The sequence below is a fragment of the Spermophilus citellus genome, assembly GCF_964194105.1.
Source record: "Spermophilus citellus genome assembly, chromosome: 8".
Taxonomy (NCBI): Eukaryota; Metazoa; Chordata; class Mammalia; order Rodentia; family Sciuridae; genus Spermophilus; species Spermophilus citellus.
In genome coordinates this window covers 43,401,468-43,422,659 of record NC_138189.1, presented here as the reverse complement: position 1 = coordinate 43,422,659, position 21,192 = coordinate 43,401,468, and the positions used below count along the sequence as shown (strand labels likewise).

General features: G+C 42.9%; 1 protein-coding gene across 2 annotated transcripts in view; it reads right to left on the bottom strand.

The window, feature by feature from the left end:
• Positions 1 to 9,801, bottom strand: part of CRACD (capping protein inhibiting regulator of actin dynamics) — a 29,473-nt gene extending 19,672 nt beyond the window's left edge. The window contains exons 1-2 of one of the 2 annotated variants that reach the window (XM_081304102.1): positions 9,671 to 9,801; positions 2,018 to 2,182 (exon numbers count right to left, since the gene is read on the bottom strand). In XM_081304102.1, the coding sequence (XP_081160228.1) occupies positions 2,018 to 2,182; positions 9,671 to 9,790 (285 nt within the window). In that variant the 5' untranslated portion in view covers positions 9,791 to 9,801. Of the gene's footprint in view, positions 1 to 2,017; positions 4,547 to 9,670 lie in introns of those variants that run through there. The other variant, XM_081304101.1, reaches the window with a different exon arrangement.
• Positions 9,802 to 21,192: the final 11,391 nt, after the last annotated feature.

Below are 21,192 nucleotides of genomic sequence, written 5' to 3'. Positions count from 1 at the left end.
AAACGGAGCTGCGTTACACACATGGCCTCCAATCTTGGAGCTCTTGCCTTTGCTGGCTCTCTTCCCCCCTTCACCTGTCAGATCTCTCCCCTTTAAGCAAGGATGCAAAGGGCAGGGCTGAGAAGGTGAAAGCCCAGGGAGGGGAACAAAATCACAGAAGGGAAGGAGAAGGGAAAGGCTGAAGACTCACGCCCCGTGACCTAGGCACCCTCTGAGAGCACCCCAGTAGGTTGTCTGCATGTTTCAGACTAGTAGACCTGCTAGGTCTTGTGGTGCTATTTTATACAAAAGGATTTGATCTTCCTTTCTAGTTTGCTGTACCTAAGTCCATTCTTCACATCACACTTAGGAAAATCTTCTTTAGAAAACACAAACCTGATTAAAACACTACTCTGCTTAACATTACTCAGAGGTTTCCTATTGCCTTCAAAACGGAATTCACCATTTCCCCATGGTCTACGCCACCTGGCGTCACCACCTCCTCCCTTCCACCCCAGTTGGGCCATATTGGCCTGCTTCCTGGTCGTCTTTTGGGAATGACTTTTTTTGGCCTGTCATGGGCCTCTCTGTGCTGGGATAGTTTTCCATCTCATCATTGCCAGGTCTGCTCTCAACTCCACATGCAGAGATGTATCCTCTCCCCCACCAAGTTATTCACTTTTGCGTTACTCTGTTTATTTTCTGTGTGGCCAACACTTTTCCTGATCTGAAATGATTGTATTTATCTATTTGTTGACTTGTGTGACTCCCTTCTCATTAGAGTATAAACTACTTAGAAGCAGCTCCTGTGCAAATCTTGCCCATCTCTGTAACACCCACATCTAAGACAAGGTCTGCTGAACAAAGATCCTTTCTTCTTCTAAGGCCACGGCACCTTGAACTTATGAGGTCATTGATAATAGAAGAAGCTGCTTCAGTCCTTACAAAATCTCTGCCTCAAGGTGGCTGTTGCTGTGACCCTGGCATTGGAGAGTCTGGGAGAGCAATCTCAGACCTACTGCAAGGGAAGGATCCATCTCTGCTTCACCCACCACCCCAAAGGGTGTCAACATGTGAGTGCCGGGGGTCATCAGGGCCAGGCAAAGATGGACAATGGGGTGGACCAGCCTTCACTTCCCTTCCTTGCTTTCCTCTGCAAATCACTTGCGTCTTTCTTAATATTCTCATCATATATTAGCTGATAAAAGGCATGATTTCTTCTGAGATGCCCATTTTAATAACATCTGCCACAACTTCATGTTCCTTGATAAACAGAACTGAAAAAAATGTTTTTTCCTTTTTTAAAAAACTATATGAAGTCCCATCCCTCATTTAAGAATTTCCAATTCTGGTTACTGGTAGGACTTTTGCTTCTTTTTCCATAAGTTTTTTAAGGTCATCCTTTTTGCTGGTGGAAAAACTCTCAATTCAGGACATGCTCAAAGCATTACCTTAAAGTGTCAACAGACCAAATTTAGATAAGTCAGCACTGGAATATGACTTTCTACACTAGGGTGACTTCAAGCTGGCCTGTTGATGGATTCTTGCTCACTAAACCCCTATAGTTTTCTTTTTTCATTTCCCTTGAAATCACCGTAACCTGACAAGTCATTATACAGTGCACCTAAGCAGGCACTAGCTAAGATCTTGGGGACACCCAGATGGGTGAGACCCACTTTATCCTCAAGAAAGTCAGTGTTTTGAGATGGAGAGAGAACAGTTCCTACCAGACATGGATGGGAGACATGGGTGTGGAAACAGGGGTGAAGACGCACAGCAAAGGTAGAGAGAAAATACACTCAGAAGTGAGGCCAGGGGAGTGTTCCCAGAAGAGGTGGGCACAACCTGAGTCTTGAAGGGTACTTGGAAGGCAATAGAAAGAGACCTCACGGGCACCAGGAAGTACCCTCCACCCCTGGGCTACTCCCATCTTGTTCTCCCCACCGCAGACTGCAGGGTCATGAGGAGCCTGTGTTCACTGCCTAAAGTCCTGTGAACGGCTTAGGAGCCATCAAGTCATTCCCCAGCAGAGACTTACTTTGTTCTCAGCGTCTGAGAGGATGATGTCCTGCTGAGCCACAATTTCCATGGGACTGGCCAGGAACAGGTCCTCTTCTGAGCTGGCCTCTCCACTGCCTGCCTTCTTCATGGGAATGGCATTGGGTGGCCGCTGCCCAAACTTGATATTCTTGCCCAATTGTCGCTGGAGAGGAACAAAAGAAAGACATTCTGAAGCAGTGAAGCAGTCCCCCAAACCACAACCAGGTTCCCCAGCATATCTAGGAAGCGCTGAGGCATACGCCTGAGCCCAGCTGCTTCCTAGACCCACTGCCATGCCAGGGAACCACCGGCAGTCCTAGAGTACATGCATGTCTTCCAGTCCCTCTGACTCCCATCTTCAAACCGGGACTTTTTTCATCCAGCCACCTCTTTCATGGAAATGCCAACATTTTCTAGGGTATAGGTCCCATATTTCTGAACCAAACGTTGAAATATGTTTTTGATTTTGGACTTGTCTATACATCTAGAAAGTCTTTTTTAAAAGTACAAAAATTGTGCAGGAAACAGTTATATGAAATGTAGAAACTTCTGGGGGAAATGAAAACTCTTAAAGCAGGTACAACATGGGAACTTTCCAGCCTCTTCTGGACACGTTCCCTGTGAAAATTATTCTTCCACCATCTTCACCTCTGGCACCCAGCTAGCAACCCCACGCCAGACCTCATGCTTAGGTCATGGTGGGTCACAGCCACGGTGAAGAAGGTCCCTGGGCCAGCAGGTCTTTCCCTGATCAATGTCGGAAGCATATAAGGGATGGGAACGGTCCAGACTTCTTTGCCTTGGAGTATTTACACATCACGAAATAGGAGAGAGACAAAGACTGAAGGAACCAGGAGAAAAGGGTCAAGGAGGGGTGGACCACTAGTAGGTGGTAGTTACAAGGAGAAGGGAAGACAAATTGTATTTGGAATTAGACAAGGGCCAGATTAGTAAAAAAAAAAAAAAAGAAAGAAAAAAAAGTCTCTAGATGTTTCCCAGTGTCCCTGGGGTTGGGGGTAAAATTGCCCCCAGCTGAGAACCACTGCTCTAGATAGTAGGTTCTTGAGTTTCACAATCCTTATATGCCTCAAAAAAATTCTCTGATATTTATCTTTAATCTGGCTAATGTTTAATCTCACAGACCAGCAAAGAACCTTAGCAATCACCTATTCAAAACTCTTCACTTAATTAATAAATAAGTAAGTAAGTAAATAAATAAATGCCAGATGTCCCACAGGGAGAGGCAACTGGCCCAAGCTTATGGGAAGAATAAGCAGCCCCAAAGGAATCAGAACCGGAGTCTTCTTAAATCACATTAAGGTTATTTTCATTGCACTTCATCAGCCCTCATAAATTTGACAACGTCCTTCCTGCTTGCAGGGGCAGTTATATAAAGAGATGATGCAGCATTTAAAATATTTGTCTGAAGTTCCCTTGAGGGAATTGCCCTCTCTCCCTTAGAACTCAATGGTACCAAATCCACCCACATTCGTCCAGCTCCCCCACCCCCAGCCTCGCCTAGTGGGCAGGAACACACAGACAGAGACGGGCCCCAGCCTCCCCTCCCAGCACGCCCAAGGAACCCCCGCATGCCCAGGCAGGAGCGGCAAGGCAAGGGCGGGGATCTGGCCCGCAGGTGTTTCAGCCTGAGCAGGGCTCCCCAGCTCCAAGGGGAAGGAGCACACATCAAAAGCCTGAGTTCAGCCAGGGACGGGCAGCTTCAGCAGCCTGAAGGGGTTGCAGGGAGGAGAAGGTTGAAAAAAAGGTGTTTTCCAAAAACAAGCCTAGCAGGAAATGGCAGTTAGTGTCTACCCTAAGCAGGTCAGTAAGCAGGCACGTGAGGACAGCGATGGAGTCAGACAAGAGGACAGGGGGTTGCAAAGCCAGCGGCCAGCTGGGTTCTGCTGCCCAGGGGCAGAAGACTGGGGCAGGTTCCTGTGTCCTCCCAGGCTGGCCTTCCTAGTAGTGTTGGCCAAGAGCTAGGGGCTGTCCTAAACCCTGTGACCCTGGACACCTCCTGTGAGCAGGGTCTGCTGATTGCCAATGCTCCCAATTACTGAGATGCGCGTGTTTCTTTGTTTAATTGACATATACTAATTGTCTGTTCTTATGGAGTGTGATACTTTAATACATGTATACAGGATGTGATGATTAGGTCAGGGTAGCTGGCATATCCATGACCTCAAACACTTTGTGTTGAGAACAAAATTCTATTTTCTAGCTATTTTGAAATACACAATAAATTGTTAACTAAGATTTCAATACATGAGTACAATGTGTGATAACTAAATCAGGATAATTGATATATGCATCATCTCAAACATTTATCATTTCTTTGTTAGGAATATTCAAAATTCCCTTTTCTAGCTATTTTGAAACATACAGTAAATGATAGTTAACTCTAGTTACTCTACAGTGTGCTACAAAACACTAGAATTTATTCCTCCTCCTAACAGTAATATACAAACTAACTGAGGTGAGGTTATTTCTTGTACTTATAATGGAAAGAATAATTCTTTATTGTAATTCTTGGCCTAATACTCTGATGCCATTTAATTGTGAATAAATATGCTGCTATTTTACTTTTTAGAATACTCATGTTGGTCCATTATGATGCTTAGGAGGCAAAAAAAAAAAATGCGGCAAAATGTAATCACATTCTAGACTGAAATAACTGCAAAGCTGGGATGACTATTGTGGCCACAAAGGGAACAGGAAAGATAATATGAAAAGAAACAAATAAATGAATAAGAACAGGGACAAGGGGCTGGGGTTGTGGCTCAAAGGTAGAGCGCATGCATGAGGTACTTGGTTCGATCCTCAGCACCACATAACAATAAAATAAAGATATTGTGTCCACCTATAACTTAAAAAAAAAAAAAAAACAGGGACCATACAGTACCGGGGGCATGTTCACAAATGAGGTAGAGAATTCAAGAGGTGGGTTGAGGGAAAGGTGCTGGGGACAGAGGAAATGCATAGGGAAGAAGAGAGAGTAGGGCCCAGAGAGATGAAGGCCTTGCTGGCAGTTCCAATAGCTAGGGGGTCTGGGGGACAGAGAGAGAAAAGGAGGAAGGGGAAGAGGACAGGAGGGAATGACTGTGTGTGTGTGTGTGTGTGTGTGTGTGTGTGTGTGTCAAAAGGTTGATTTCTATCACAGATATGTTCATCCTGGCAAAAGAAAAACACTGCTGTTGCCTTTGGAAATGAAAATGTGCCTCTTGGTACAGGAACAGATTTGAAATCCCCCCCAGAGAAAACAGATTCAGGCTAGTGGTTTGGGACCTTGGGGGTGGGGACTGAGAAGCAGGAGAGGAATGGTAGCAGGGATCTGAGTAGGGCTAGTCTCTGTGTCCAGACAAAGGACATGTTCTGCAACTGTCAGGCACTAGAGGTCAGGGCAGGACTTAGGGTCCAGGGCTATGGCCATGGATCCTCGCACACCCAATGACCAGAAGCTCCCACCCACACGTCCTCCTTGCAGTTCCTCCTGCAGAGGTCTCCTTCAGCCTCCTCAAAGGAGACTGGGCAGTTGTGACATTTTGTGAAATGTATTGACAATTAAAAGGTAACTGCCAGAACCTACTGGGCAATCTCAGGTGTCACTTGAATTGAATATTTGGATAAACATGGCTTTTCTGTTACTCTAATTTGTGTGCTACTCATTGTCACGAGAGGAACTATGACATCAATGAGCAGTCACCTCAATAAGATCAGGTGGTCTTAGGTTCAGAAACAAAACTAATGCTCTCCTCACTTTTTTTTTTTTTAATTCTCATGAGCTGTCTTTATACACACTGTAGTTATTACTTGTGTCTATACCGAGTCTATTTCGGGGCTATGAATGGAGTTACTGTTGAGACCAGAATCTGAGCTAAGAGGAACCATATTTTATTCATTCATATTGGGCCATTTTGTTGTAATATGGAATGCCAGAGAATGACGCTACAGGAATGCACATCCATATTCATGAGGTTTGTTCCTATGGTGAGGAAATGCCAAGCACATCATATTCTGTAGCTCTCTCGTTGCCAGTGTCTAGAATTCCCCAGATTTTTCATGGCCATTCTTCAGATCATAATTGTAAGAGTTAAGCAGAGGAACAATAAAGTTCCTGTCTTCTTGAGCAAACTACAGATACTTCCATTGTTAATGTGATTTTTTTTTAAAAAAAGAAAGCATCAACAATTTAAAAACAACTGCTCTTTAAAAGTGACTTTAGAAGTGACGAAGTGCACCTGTTTATTCTTTGTGTCCTTGATAGCTGCATTAGTTGTAAAAATGCTCAAATGTATGATTTTTGGTATTTTTAAGTGAAATCCAGCTCAGTGGGAGATACTAGCTACTGAGGATGAAGGTTTCCCTCCTAGGCCAAACAATCCATGATTCAATATTTCCCTGACAAAATTCTGGTGTAATTGTATAAATCACCCACAGGCTGAAAATATGATACCCCTGACTCTTCTCATTGGCTGGGACATAACCTCATAGCCTGGTCTGATCTCAAGGAGGCACTCTCCCAATCCATGCTGCTGGAAAACTGTAAGTAGTATCAAGGTCATTTAGTCCAAATGCCACAAAGTTTAACACTTATCTAGCCACCTTGCACAACAGCAGGTGAACAATGACTTCCTAAGGTGGGGCAGGTCTTAAGAACCAGAAGGGCCCTTCACATTGTCCATCACAGGCTTCCCCCTTATCAAGGTGGGTGAAGTGAGTATCAGAGAGTTTAATGGCTGCTTTACAAGGCCACAGAGCCAGATGGTGGCCGAGGCCTGACACACTTTTTATTTCACCTAGTTCCCTCCCTGATTCACCCTGAACTTGTGATCCTCCTGCCTCAGCCTCCTGAGTTGCTAGAACTACGGGCATGTACCACCATGCCTGGCTGTATTATTTTTATACTCAGAAAAAAATTAGTTTTTCTTTTAAAAGGTTCAATAGTTTGCCACAAAATTTTTAGCAGGTGATAGGCTTGCTTTATTCAGGAAAGGACAAATTAATTTATGCTATATTCAGTTAGTCTGCACTGAGATGCTAACAGCTGCCCATCTACCATGACAGCTCTAGGTGAGATGACTGCTATGGACACTGGAGGGCAGCCTTGCCAAATGCAGAAAGACAAATGCCCTTATAGGAGTTTCCAAGGGTTTGAGGGCTGGGCAGATTTTTTAAGCTATAGAGAAAAAATTTTTTTTTTTTTTTTGAAATGGCATTCCAGGAGAAATCTCATTTCAAAAGAATGTCTTAATATGGTGGCTAATCAGCTTGTCAGGACATTTACAGTGTTATCCATCCCGTACCTCTCTTTAAAAATAAACATACACATATACACAAAGACAATTCCAGACATGAAACATACATGCCTCTGACACGCTGAACTCTTTCATTCCATGCTGGAGTTTACGAGGGGGCGATCTTTTATGCTGCTTACTAAGCATCGACACCAGCATAATGTTGTCATGGAAAAATGCAAAGCATTCATGCAAGTTAATAAAGTTACTACTATTTCTACGACTTACCAGGAACATACTGCTTAGTCGACTGAAAAATAAAGCACAGTCTTTTGGGGGTGATACAGTCACATCTTAGGTTACTCCAAACTCACATTTGCTATGATCACGGTCCCCATTTCCCTCCTTGAAGAGCAAAAGCCTTTTGTATTTTCAAAAACATCACTACCAAGCTGAAAGGAAGCTTGTGACTCCATGCAAGCAGAAGCAAAATTAGGCAGACCTCGTATGAGGAGATGTTATCAAAATGAGAGCACTCAAATCGTTATTTTGCTTTATTCACATTTTTCTTCTTGTGTTAAAAGAACAGTCACTTCAGGAAAGTTAGTTATTTGATATTTTATTGATTAAACAGATCAGATTATTTAAAATCATGCTTATTGGTAACAAATCCTAAGCACTCACATATTTTTCACTAGGTTTCTATATTTTCAATACTACACAATTGCCTCATGGATTGTCGTGAACATTAAACTGGACAACATCTGTGGAGATGCCTACCATGATCTCTGGCATTTGGTAGCTTCTCCAGAAATACTGTATTGATGAATCTCAAGTATTGTCCAAAGTAGCAATATTAACATAGGTGACCACAGGTTTCATATTCCATCTCTTTATCAAGAATGTAAATGGCAACTTTATGATATACTAAATATTTTAAGTATTGTCACAACCAGTTTTTGAAGTGGTGGTGGCATGTGGTATGTTACAGAGCACCTATCATTGAAGACAACAGGCTATTGTCTTTTTTCAAGAAATTCTAGAAAGTTTTTATATTTTACAAATATAGCTATTTCATACCCTGAATTCTGCACGTCATTCGTCTTAGAAAAGGAATATGATGAGCCAGGAGTTCAAAACCTATTCAAAATAATATTCTAGAAATCAAAAGACTAGAAGGGGGAGGGTCAAGGTTTTCCCTGGCCATCCCCATTCTCTCTTCTTCTCCAACTATGGGAAGTGACAGCCTGCTTTGCCATCAGTCTACGAACAGTGCAAGAGCACAGCCAGCTAGAACCAGGAGTGGGAGCTGGTTGGGGCACACTGGGATATGAGGGACAGGCCTGGGCTGGCTCTGGGAGCAGGACTCTGGCCCTGGGCAGCAGTGGCCACAGGCATAATGATCTAGGCATGCCTGGGTGTGGTTACAGGGTGTTGGCTATTCCGCATTCACCACATGCTACCTTTGGCTGAGTGTGTGTGGAATATGTGACCAAACACAGGTCACAAAATACAAAGCTCATGCTCAGAAGAACAAGAGCAGCTCAAGAAAACAAAATCTCCTTTTGGGTACAATGCTTCATCGTATCAGTAGCTACTCAGGTCAGCTTTTCCTCTTTCCCTCCCCCTGTCCCTTATTCATTCACTCACTGTTGTAGACTTACAGACAGATGAGAATCCAGAGCCCTCTGTTCAAAATCTGGGTAGCCTCCGAGTGCTTCCATCTCAGAGAATGCTTGCTTTGGCACTGCTCTTGGGTATTTGGGGGCAAGGGAATTCTATCAAGAACTGGGGCAAACCTACCGCCATACCCTCAGTGTTTTTGCTCTTCTTTCTTACCCTGGATTCTCATTATTTTGACAGCATTTGGTAAAGGATCATTGTCTTTTCACTGCTAGGGAGTCACTCCCTGAGTCAATTTTTACATAGGAAAACTGCCCCACCCTGCAGCATGAACAGGAGGGAGCCTGTGGTGTTCCTCTAAGAAAAGGTGGCTGGGGGGCCAGATTTACAAACAGCAGAAAGTCTCATCAATCACTATCCACCAATAGAGACAGGCAGTGAACGTGTGCTATGTAGATTCCATTGGCAGGAATATGGGTTCGTTTGGTTAGGAGATTTTTTTCCCATCCAAGCCCTGCAGATTCTCTTGGGTACTTGTTCTTCTCATGTCCATTTTTTTAAAGAAACAATTAGAGAAAAGGGGAGGGCAAGTCGTGCAGGTGGGTATGGTGGTGATGTCTCATAGGGGCACAGGAAAGTTCCAGAGAACTGAGTCAGGTTCAGGAAGGAATCTTACCAGGAGCGACCCTGAACCTCCCAATCCATCACTCAAGGATGAGCTAGGGACTTGTCCACTTCCCTCCACGGCCGGACCCCTCCTCTGGCTCTGACCTTCCAGTCTTAAGCTGTCTTACCTGAAGAGTTTTGACTTTGCCCAGGATGTTGTCCTGTGACATTGCTTGAACTGTCTGCTCACTTTCTGCTCCCCCATCAGGGATAAAAATACTGTCATGGGAAAGCGCCCGGGTTCCCATAGAATAGTTGAAGGACCTGGAATGCAAATCATGTGCTTCATTTATTAGGATGATAAATTTCTTTTGGCAATTCAGTTTTCTGTTCTGACTTGAGGGACTCCACCCATGTCCTCTGTCTCATTCAGAAATTGCTTCCAGCACTGTGACCCTTCCTGCTGGCCGTCAGCCAAGGGGCTAGATATATGAAAATGTTCCCCAGGAATGGGAGAACATGGCTATTACACAATCCTGGTTCAGAGCCATTCAGAGAGAACTCAAAGACTGTTAGTTATTTGTAAAAGATCCAGGGTAGAATTTACTGCAGAACTTTTAAATGGAAGAGCCTTTCCCAGCTGGGCTGTCATATCAGTTTTGTTCCAGGAAATCTTGCCAATCAGCATTTACTAAGAACATGCAGATCTAGAAGTGAGAGGCAAGAGTTTCTTTCATATTACAATTAAGTTGGAATAAAGATATGTACATCTAAAGCAAAGGCTTTAGAATAGAACCAGAGTTCCTGATAGGGATAGTCAATGCTTGAGGATTTCAGAGAAGTGGGGAGGAATATGAATGGGTCTTTTATGATAGGCCTCATACATACTGAACACCTTACAGGTGGTTAGCACCTGGCTGCTATGGTTTGTACATGGTGTGAACCCAAGGGTTCGTGCATTGGAAGCTTGGTTCCCAGTGTGGCAATGTTAAAAGACAGTAAAATCTTTAAGAGGTGGGGGCCTAGGTAATTGAGGCCTGCCTTTGGAAGGAAATGATGATGTTCTCGTGGGACCCTGGTTAGTTCTCACTAGAACTTTACAAAGAGCAAGCCCAGCCCCTCCTTGTGCTCTCAGGTTTCCTGCCTCACCATGTGAACTCTCCTTCTTGCACACATCTTGCTATGATGCCGTCCACCATGATGTGATATATCCAGAGAGCCTTTGCCAGAGCCAGCACCATGCTGTTTGGACTTTCAGGCTCCAAACTATGAGCTAAATAAATCTTCTTTTTTTTTGTTCTTATTTATAAGAATTTATTTTTATAATTCTAAGCAATAAATCTTATTTTTTATAGGTTACCCAGCCTCAGGTATAACATTATAGTAATGGGCAATGGAGCTGGGGGTGTAGCTCAGTGACAGTGTGCTTAGCATGCATGAGGCCCTGGGTTCAATTTCCAACACCCCTCCTTCAAAAAGAAAGGAAGAAAGAAAGAAAAAAAAGAAAAAAAGAAGAACAAGAAAATGGACTAATACTCCAGCTCTTTAGTGTGAAGGTTAGACTTTGAGGAAGTCCAGACTTCCATCTGACATGAGGTATGAGCAGTGTGAAATGCAGGACAAGGAAGCTGCAGAAGCAAACTCCTTACTTGATCTTAGAAACTAACTTGTCTCTGGAGAAGAACCTACCAACTCTCCCAGTTCCTCAGGGCAGAGAGAGAAGTCCACCCTCCCTTTGGCAAGACAGCACATTTCCCAATGCCAGGCAATATGGTGGCACTCGGGAAGCAGCAGAGGGCAGTGAGAACATCACTTCTCCCTCCCCATCCCCAGAAAGGGACCTCAACTGGAGGTTTTCTCAGTGAAGGAGTGCATGAGAATGCAGCCTTCCTGCAGGTCCCTCGTGCTAATTTCGAAGTGCAGTGTGCAGGATCCCTGGGCAACTGTACTGTTATATGTTATAGTCTAGACTGAGCTGGGAAGACTGGTTATAAAATTATATCATTTAATTTACCAAATTACTGGAAGTATGGCAAAGAGCATTTGAGGTGTGTGACATTAGGCAATAACACCACCAACTAGCCAACCAACCAACCAACCAAACAACAAATGAATCAGCCTTTAGTTTGATTTCATCTGTGCATTTGATTTCATTCTGTGCACTGAGGTTTAATTTCATTATCTCATTTAATCCTTATCACCACCAACTTGTTAGAGATGAAAAATACAGTTGTGTGTTGTGTGGCAGTATATATCATTGCCAGGCTAAGTTCCACTCCAGCTTCTAAGTCAGTTTTGACTGTGTCATGAAGTTTATCACCCTTGCTTCTATTATTTTTTTCCAGGTAGACTAAGAATTTTTTGCTGCTCTTCTGTGTGACCCTCAAATGTTCTTTGTTGCCAATCAGGATTCACTGTTTGCCCATCCCTCAGTTACAGATGATTACATTGAAAACAAGAAAAAAATGTTAATAATATTAGTTGTAATAATTATAACAATAGAGGTAGTTACAATGTTAAGAATTAATTCTAGCTAAATTTTATTGGGCACTTAAGATACCCCTTAAATGTGTTAGCCTATTAGTGTAATATCTAAATCTTTAATGAATAAAATTTAAATCTTGGGTGGTATATACTATAATTAAGTCTATTTTATAAATGGGAAATTAATACTTAAAGACAGTAACTTGCCATAAATAAAGGGACTGTCCATATGTGAATCTGACCCTGGCCTCTGTACCCTAAGTCAGCTTGTCTGTTTTAACAGCAATAACCCCATACTATAGCTTCCAAATGAGTCTTGATAGCTTTAGTTTTTCAAATTTGATATTTGGGTCTTTTATCCCAAAAAGGCTATTCCTGTCCCTTTGCTTTACTATATAAGTTCTCTCTCTCTCTCTCTTTCCTATGCTCCTAAGACGATTTTTGTGATGGCATTAGATATATAGATAAATTTTGGGTTAACCAATGTCTTTCCAATATTAAATCTTTTAATCCATGAACATGGGCTACCTCTTATTTTTGGAGGGGGGTACCAGGGATTGAACTCAGGAGCACTGGACCACTGAGCCACATCCCCAGCCCTATTTTGTATTTTATTTAGAAATAGGGTCTCTTTGAATTGCTTAGGGTCTTGCTAAATTGCTGAGGCTGGTTTTGAACTCTCAATCCTCCTGTCTCAGCCTCCCGAGCTGCTGGGATTACAGGAATGTGCCGCTGCACTCGGCTACCTCTTGTATTTAGAGCATCATTAATTTCTTTAAATCTGTCTTGATAGTTTTCTTTATAGAGGTCTTATACATATTTTGATAGATTTACTCCTACATATTTGGTGGTTTTATTGGTGGAATATACAACTGTTTTTTTGTTACATTGATTTTTTTTTTTTTTTTTTTTTTTTTTTTTTGGTGCTGGGGATCAAACCCAGGGCCTTGTGCATGCAAGGTAAGCACTCTACCACTGAGCCACAACCTCAGCCCTGTTATACTAATCTTATACCCAGCAACTTTGATAAGTTTATTTACTAAATATAATAATATAACTATTGATTCTTTTGGATTTTCTACATATTGCATCAGGTTGTATGCAACAAAAGACCATTTTATTTCTTCTTTTCACATTCTGTATTTTTTCTTTTTTCTTTCCATACTGAATTAGTTAGAATCTTCATATAAAATTGAATAGCAGTGGTGATGGTGGACCTTGTAATGTTCTCAAACTTAGGGAGAAAACAATATTTCAGCACTAACTACAGTGTTAGCTATAAAATTTTTATAGATATGACAGTATCACTGCTTCTTTGAAAAGGCAAATAATCTGTCTTTTATTTATAGTGTAAGTTAAAAATTCATCTCGTTAACTTTGGTTTTCAGCAGTTTTTCCCTGACATGGCTGTGAACATCTTCTAATTTATCCAGTCTGGGGCATATAGTGCTTTTTAAATCTGAGGCTTGATGTATTTCATTAGTTTTGGAAAATTCTTAGCCCTTATTTATTTTTTTAATATTTATTTTTAGTTGTAGTTGGACACAATACCTTTATTTTATTTATTTATTTTTATGTGGTGCTGAGGACTGAACCCAGGGCCTTGCACATGCTAAGCGAGCACTATACCGCTGACCAAAACCCCAGCCCAGCCTTTATTTCTTTAATAAATAAACTTTGATAAATTTATTTGTTTCTGGTCATTTCCCTCTTAATCCCTTTCTGATATCCCCACATTAGGCCCTTTCAAAAATGAGTCATTTGTCTTTTATTCTCATGTCTGTATCTATCATTCTTCTTACTAAAAACGATTCTGTCTAGATCTTTCTTGGACCTGACTACTAGCAAATTCTCTCTTCAGTTTTTTTCAATCTGCTATTAAAATCCCTCACTGAATTTCAGAAGTCTTTTTTTAAATCTCAAATTTCCACTTATCTAATAGATTCCAATTCTTCAGTGAAACTCTTCCATCTCATCAACTAATTTCTTGACTATACTAATCAAAATTACTTAAAAAGTCTCTGAAACTCCAGTATCTTAGTCACCTCTGGGTCTATGTCTATTATCTTGTTTTCCGTGTACTCTTGTTTCTTAGATGCTTGGTAATGTTTTACTGAATGACACATATGAAAAATTTTAGAGGTTAGGTTCTCTCCTTCCAGAGAGGATTCACACAACTCTCTTGTAGGCAGCAAATGGCAAGAGAGCAAGTCACTTCCGTCCAATCACCAACAGCCGACTCATGGCTGACCAGCAAACTTGGTAGGATTCAGACTACCTCTGTTGCTACTTCTAAGTCCTCTTGTAGTCTTAACAGAGAGCCTAGTTTATTTCCTAAGACCCCCTACTTGGCAGGCTGGGAAACCCAATTTCTATCTTTCCAGTACTACAGGCTTCCAAAAACTCTGAGCTGTCAGCTGTTTGCCTAATACTAATACTAATCTTACAACCAGCAACTTTGATAAATTTATTTACTAAATAACAACATTTATTATAAGTAATATAATAAATCAGCAAATGCCTCAAAAGGAAAACTCTGTCTAGATCTGGCTTCACTGTTCTGGACTTCTCTTGGGGATCTTAATCCCTTAAGCCCTGACTACCTTAGCACCCTCAAACTCCAAGTTTTGAGTCCCCGGTCCCATAGCTCTGCTGTCTTCTCTTCCTATTGTCAACTACCCACAGACTTTCTGACCTCTTGCCTTGCCCCAAAAATCAGCTGAAGACCAGAGGAGAGGAACAATACACCGAAGGATGTGCTCAACCAAAGTTTCCCTTCTCTCCTGGATATCACTGCTCTGGTCTGTCCTGTGAGTTGGCCACCAAGTGTTGCTTTCAAGTGGATGTCCTTAACATGCTCTGTATTTCTAGCTGTTCTTAGTGGCAGTACAGATTTGCCCACAAGCTACTTCATTCTAGTCATAACTGGAAGAATTAAATAACTTTTTGATATTTATTAAGTTTTTTTACCATGTTATACATATCAAAGCCTATTTGTTAATATTACCATTGCTTTTAAGAGGTATGTTTTTTTCAAAATGATCATAAACCTTTATACCTTTTTTCTTGTTATATTTAGTTTTTTTTTGGGGGGGGGCGGGGTTGTGGTACCAAGGATTGAACTCAGAGGAACTCAACCACTGAGCCATATCCCAAGCCCCTTTTTGTATTTTTTCATTTAGAGACAGTCTCACTGAGTTGCTTAGCACCTTGCCATTGCTGAGGCTGGCTTTGACCTTGTAATCCTCCTGCCTTAGCCTCCTAAACCGCTGGGATTACAGGCATGTGCCACTGTGTGCCCAGATTATCATATTTGGTTTTTGTTTCAATTTAAGGCACTAGAAAAATAGTGGTGAAGGGGGCTTGGGGTTGTAGAGCACTTGCCTAGCATGTGTGAGGCACTGGGTTTGATCCTCAGCATCGCATAAAAACAAATAAATAAAATAAAGGTATTGTGTCCATCTACAACTAAAAAATTAAAAATTAAAAAAAAAAAACAAGACTGGGGGCGGGGGATGTGGCTCAAGTGGTAGCGCGCTCGCCTGGCATGCGTGCGGCCCGGGTTCGATCCTCAGCACCACATACCAACAAAGATGTTGTGTCCACAGAGAACTAAAAAATAAATGTTAAAAAAATCAGTCTTTAAAAAAACAAAAACAAAAACAAAACAAAAAAAAAAACAAGACTGGGAACTGGATTATGAGTTACATGAGTGAACATGCTCTTGTGAGTAATTGCATTTACAAAATGCCACTTTATATTAGATCTTTAGAAATCATGGCTGCTGGCTCCGATGATGTAGATTATTTCTACTCTATGATGTAGATTATTTCCTTTTCTCTGAAGAGGCAGCTGAGACAGAACGGGTAAAAATGTTCCCCAAAGTTCCAGAGTCTAGGGCAGGGTAGGAATGGAAACCAAGCCCACGTGTGGAGATCTAAGCTCAAAACTATGTTCTAATGAACAAAGAGCCTGGGGGGAATCATGGTCCTGATCCAGCTGAGAATTACAAATTACCTGATTGGGAGGCAAAGGGACAATTTCTCACAAACTGCACCTCAGCAGAGTTCACCTGGACCTCTGTATTCTTGACATTTAAAGTCTTTCACGACTGATTGTGAAGCAGGCCACCCTTCCTTCGCCACCACCTCCCTTTGTCATGAGTAAACCAAGGGCTGAGAGGTCTCCCAGCCTCACTGCTAAAACCTTTCCTCAGAGTCCCCCTGTTGAAGCGTGAGAAATAGGGCCCAGCCTGTCGGTCATGAGAAGACATGTGTAAAGCCCTGTAAAATCCTGTATTTTAAGCCTCTAATTGCAGATGGTCATATAGTCATTTAACTGTTTTTTGTTTGTTTGTTTTTGGTGAGGGGCACCAGGGATTCAACTCAGGGGCACTTGCCCGCTAAGCCACATCCCCAGCTCTATTTTCTATTTTATTTAGACACAGGATCTCATTGAGTTGCTTAGCACCTCGATTTTGCTGAGGCTGGCTTTGAACTCTAGATTCTCCTGCTTCCGACTCCAGAGCCACTGGGATTACAGTAGACATGTGCCACCACGCTTGGTTCACAGAACTTTCCACTTTAACATTTGCAGATACTGGGATTTCTTTGGGGACATACACACTATGAACAGTGGCTGCTGGACCATAAGGCAGGAGCCTTAATTAAGGTCCCTGGACCCCCATAATTATAAATCTTATACAAAGAGGGTGATTTCCACTTCTACATGAAATTATAATGCAGTAATTTAAATAATCATCATAATAATAGAAGACTAGTAGAGTAGAGCAAGCGGATTGGGGGAAGAAGGGGAGAAAGAAAGGGAAGGTATTGGGGAATGAGATTAAATAATTATGTTATGTGCATGCATAAATATGGATAATGAATCCTACTACTATGTATAATTGTAATAAACCAATCAAAAAGAATTCTGAAGCAAAAATAAAATAAATGAAAAATGGGGAAAAAAAGAGAGAGGGTAAAACAAAGCTGGGTGCACACCTATAATCCCAACAGCTTAGGAGACTGAGGCCAGAGGATCGCGAGTTCAAAGCCAACCTCAGCAAAAGCGAGGGGCTAAGCAACTCAGTGAGACCCTGTGTCTAAATAAAATACAAAATAGGGCTGGGGATGTGGCTCAGTGGTCGAGTGCCCCTGAGTTCAATTACCCCTGGCAAAAAGAGGGTAAAATGAGTTTTGCTTCTTCAACACCAAATCTGTCAACATCAAAAATAATCCCAGCATCCACAGATTTCTTTGTTAACATAATTTTGATTGAGACTTTTTTTATTGTGGTAGAAACATATGTAAGATAAAATTTATCATTTTAACCATATGATTCAATGACATTAAGTCCATTCATATTATTATACAACCATCCCCACTATCCATCTCTAGAACGTTCTCATCACCTCTAACTGAAATTCCATGTTCATTGAACAGTAACTTCACAATTCCTCTCTCCCCACAGCTCTAGCAGCCTTGATTCTACTTTCTATTTCTACATTTTGACTCTTCCAGGTGTCTCCTGTAGGTGAAATGACATATAACATCTGTCCTTTCGTGTCTAGTTTTTCACTCAGTACAGTGTCTCCAAGGTTCACCCATGGTGTAGCATCTTGTCAGACTTCCACTCCTTTTTAAGAATGGGTCATCTCTCTTCGTATGTTACACACCACATCTTCTTTAAACATTCACCCATCAGTGGACATCTGGCTTGTTTCCACCTTTGGCTATCGTGAATGGTGCTGCAGTGATTGTGGATGAATTAATCAAAAACTTTAAAATTGTAGGAATGGATCACTATGACTCAACTGTGTAGACGTGGCCAAAAATTAGGTAAATGGGTGCACCACAGTCCTCGTTTCACGACAGAATTGTCCTGTCTTTACTATCCACAAAGATTAGCAGAGACTTTATGGAGCAAAAGAAGTAGAGGGAGGAGAAGGAGGAAGGTGGGAAGAAGATACGAAAAACTGGAAAAAGAGGGAGGAAGAAAAGAAAGAAGAAGAACCTTTTGACATTGCCTGAGTCGTGGAGGGTTTTGAGGTGCAAAGCTGGAAAGGGTGGTCCTGGTGGTGTCCGGAGCAGCAGCCCCAGGGGGAGTGAAGCACCACCCCACTCCCTCCAGGCAGGAGGGTCAAAAACCACCAATGCCTTCCAGAATCTATGGGCTGGAGACCAGAGACTTCACATAGGCTGCTGATGCTGAGGAAGGATGTGTGGTATTAGCCCTAAAACAGTGTTGGAGTGGCTTTGAGGGTCCTGTCCTACCTCTGTATTAGAACATCATAGTCCTTTGACTTGTCATTGGTGGTTTTGGAAAGACAAGAGGAAAGACACTGCTGCTCTTACTCTCCTTCTCTTCCCCTTCATGTGCTCAGTGAGCCGGATGAGCTCTCAAGAGTCTACCCGCAGGCTCTAGAGGCTATTTTAGAACAAATAGCACAGCACTCTTAGTGCACTCTGGCAGCACATAGAACAAAATACAGGGCTGTTCTCAAGGGCCCATCTCCGTGCTGAAAGATCTCAGGCTGCTCAGCGGAGGCCTGGCTGGGTTACCCTACTCTGTTGGAATACACGGATTGGATCATTATTCAAATAACCACCAACAGCAATGCCAATGCCAACAGCAATAAAAAGTTCAAACTTTTAAACTTTTGTTGTTGTTGTCGTTATTGTTTATTTTGAAGCCACTTCAGACTTTGTTTCCCTGGACCATCTGAAAGGAAGCTGCTGGAAAGACACCCCATCACCCCATCAGGGCAGGTGGCAGGCGCCCAGAGTGCCGGCATTGACCACATAGGACAATGTACATGGGAATGTTCAGAAATAAATGGAGGAACCACTGAGGGCAGCTGGAGGTCAGCATGTTTGACTGTCACTGTATCCCTGGTTTTACCTCCAGCCTCACCGGGCTCTGTCACCACTTGGGTCCTGCCTCTCTCTGGATTGCCCAAGACCACCCTCTCCATTCAGTCTACTCATCCTTCAAGGTCCAAGACCCTATCTTATCAACTCCACCCAGCCTTTCCTGCTTCCCTGGAAGAAAGGGGTGTTTTCTCCCTCTGAAAGCCCTGTTCAGAATGTCTTGATGCTTTATGTTATGGCTACTGTGATCATCCTTAAATGAGAGGGCAAATAAAAGTGCTTTGCACGTTGTACAGGGCAGTCCAGACGTGACAACAGCGATGACAATGGCATCATCTGTGGCCACATGGTACTGAGTTGCATGAGGACAGGATCGCATCTGCTGCCCTTGTTTCTCCCACACGCTTTCTATGATGAAATCTGTGAGTAAATTCTTTCAGTGGGCCAATCAGTGACTAGTACAGTAGGGTGAGCTGGTTTACCGGATGGATTTTCTGGAGAGGTCGCTGAGGGAGTGGGAGGCGTGATGCACGCGGAGTTGAAGCAGGAGAGAGAACTCCAGGTCACCAGGGGGTGCAGGTGGCCACGGTGGAAAGCTCTGAGCAGCCCCTGGTGGCCAAGTCAGGAGGATCTTCAGCTTTAAAGAGTTCTTCCAGGCTCTCTTTTCAACTCAAACCAGGAATGGCTCAGGGTTTTGCTTCCTGTCTTCTATTTTAAACCTGTCTCACTTTGTTCTCCTGGTGTCTACCTATGTCCGTTATAGGTCCTAGCTGCAAGCAATAGAAACTGACTTTACCCCTCTCATCCAAAAGAAATGGTGGGGGCTGACAAAACAAAAGCAGCCAGAGCCCAGGCTTGGAAAAACACAGGAACTGAGAGAGCACGAGACATCTAGGCTTCATCAGCTGCAGGAAGAGCCGGGTTGTCAGCTCCTCTTAAAGTTGTGTCTCTTACATCCTTGAGACACCTGTCCAGGCAGGTCCTAGAAGAGACAGACTGATTGTGCTCATGCCAGACTGCAGCGGGAGGGGAAGTGGAGGATCTCAGCCTTTTGGCTTCTGCCACGGGAAGCAGACACTAAGTCCTATTGGAGCTACACACGACAAGGCGAAGGCAAGTCCCAGAAAGGAAATTTGGATGCTAATGGCTGAATGCTAGGATCTGCACCTTGGTTCCATTTTCTAGGCTAGTCCCTCCCGATGGACAGCTCATTTGTATAGCTGTATGGTGTTTTGTTTCTACTTCTCCTCTAGAGGCTGCTTTCTTTCTTGGTGGTATGTGCTGCTGTCTGAGAGCAAAGGATGCCACATTTCAGCAACGGGAATACCCAAGCCCATGCTTATCTGGAGAAGTGGAGGAGATGGGACAGAGGGCACCTGCTGGGCCTGTGGCCTGGAGCTCAGGGCACTGGGAGGTCAGAGTAGAGAGACAAGTTGAGAAGAAAAGCAAATCAAAGCCAGACCTGTAGTCATGCAACTCCATCCCTCACCCACTGTGGACTTTGTACTAAGGAGTGTGGGGAGGAGCAAAGAAGAGCTCCTCTCCATTTTAAGTTCCATTGTGTTGGCCTACTGTCTGCAGCAGGGTCTGGTGTGAAAGGGACCATTAAAAGCAAGCGGCAGGGGTTGGGGCTGTAGCTCAGTGGTAGAGAACTTGCCTTGCAGGTGTGAGGCCCTGGGTTTGATCCTCAGCACCATGTAAAAATAAATAAATAAATAAGTAAGTAAGTAAGTAATCTTGCTAGGAGGAGGCATTCCTGGGAAATTCTCATTCACAAAAATGACACAAAGCTGGGTGTGGTGGCGCATGCCTGTAATCCTAGCAGCTTGGGAGGCTGAGGCAGGAGGATCATGAGTTCAAAGCCAGCCTCAGCAAAAGTGAGGCACTAAGCAACTCTGTGAGACCCTGTTTCTAAATAAAATACAAAATAGGACTAGGGATGTGGCTCAGTGGTCGAGTGCCCCTGAATTCAATTCCCCCCCCCCCAAAAAAAAATACATGAGACAGGGACAGTCCTATTTCTTTCTTTCTTTTTTTTTTTGGTGCTGGGGATTGAACCCAGGGCCTTGTGCATGTGAGGCAAGCACTCTACCAACTGAGCTATATCCCCAGCCCTGAGACATTCCTCTTTCCATTCCTGGTCTTTGTTGTCTGTGTGTGACACCTGGAACTGTGGCAGTCATCTTGTGACCATGAGGAGACAAACATGAAGACAAAAGTCCACTCCCCAAAGGAATCTGACCAGACCTGGATGATGTTGCTGGACTCATCAAGGTCTCCACCTTCCATACATTGGTTTATATGTCATTATTGCTGAAGACACTAGCACTTGTGTTTTCTGTTAGAACTGAACT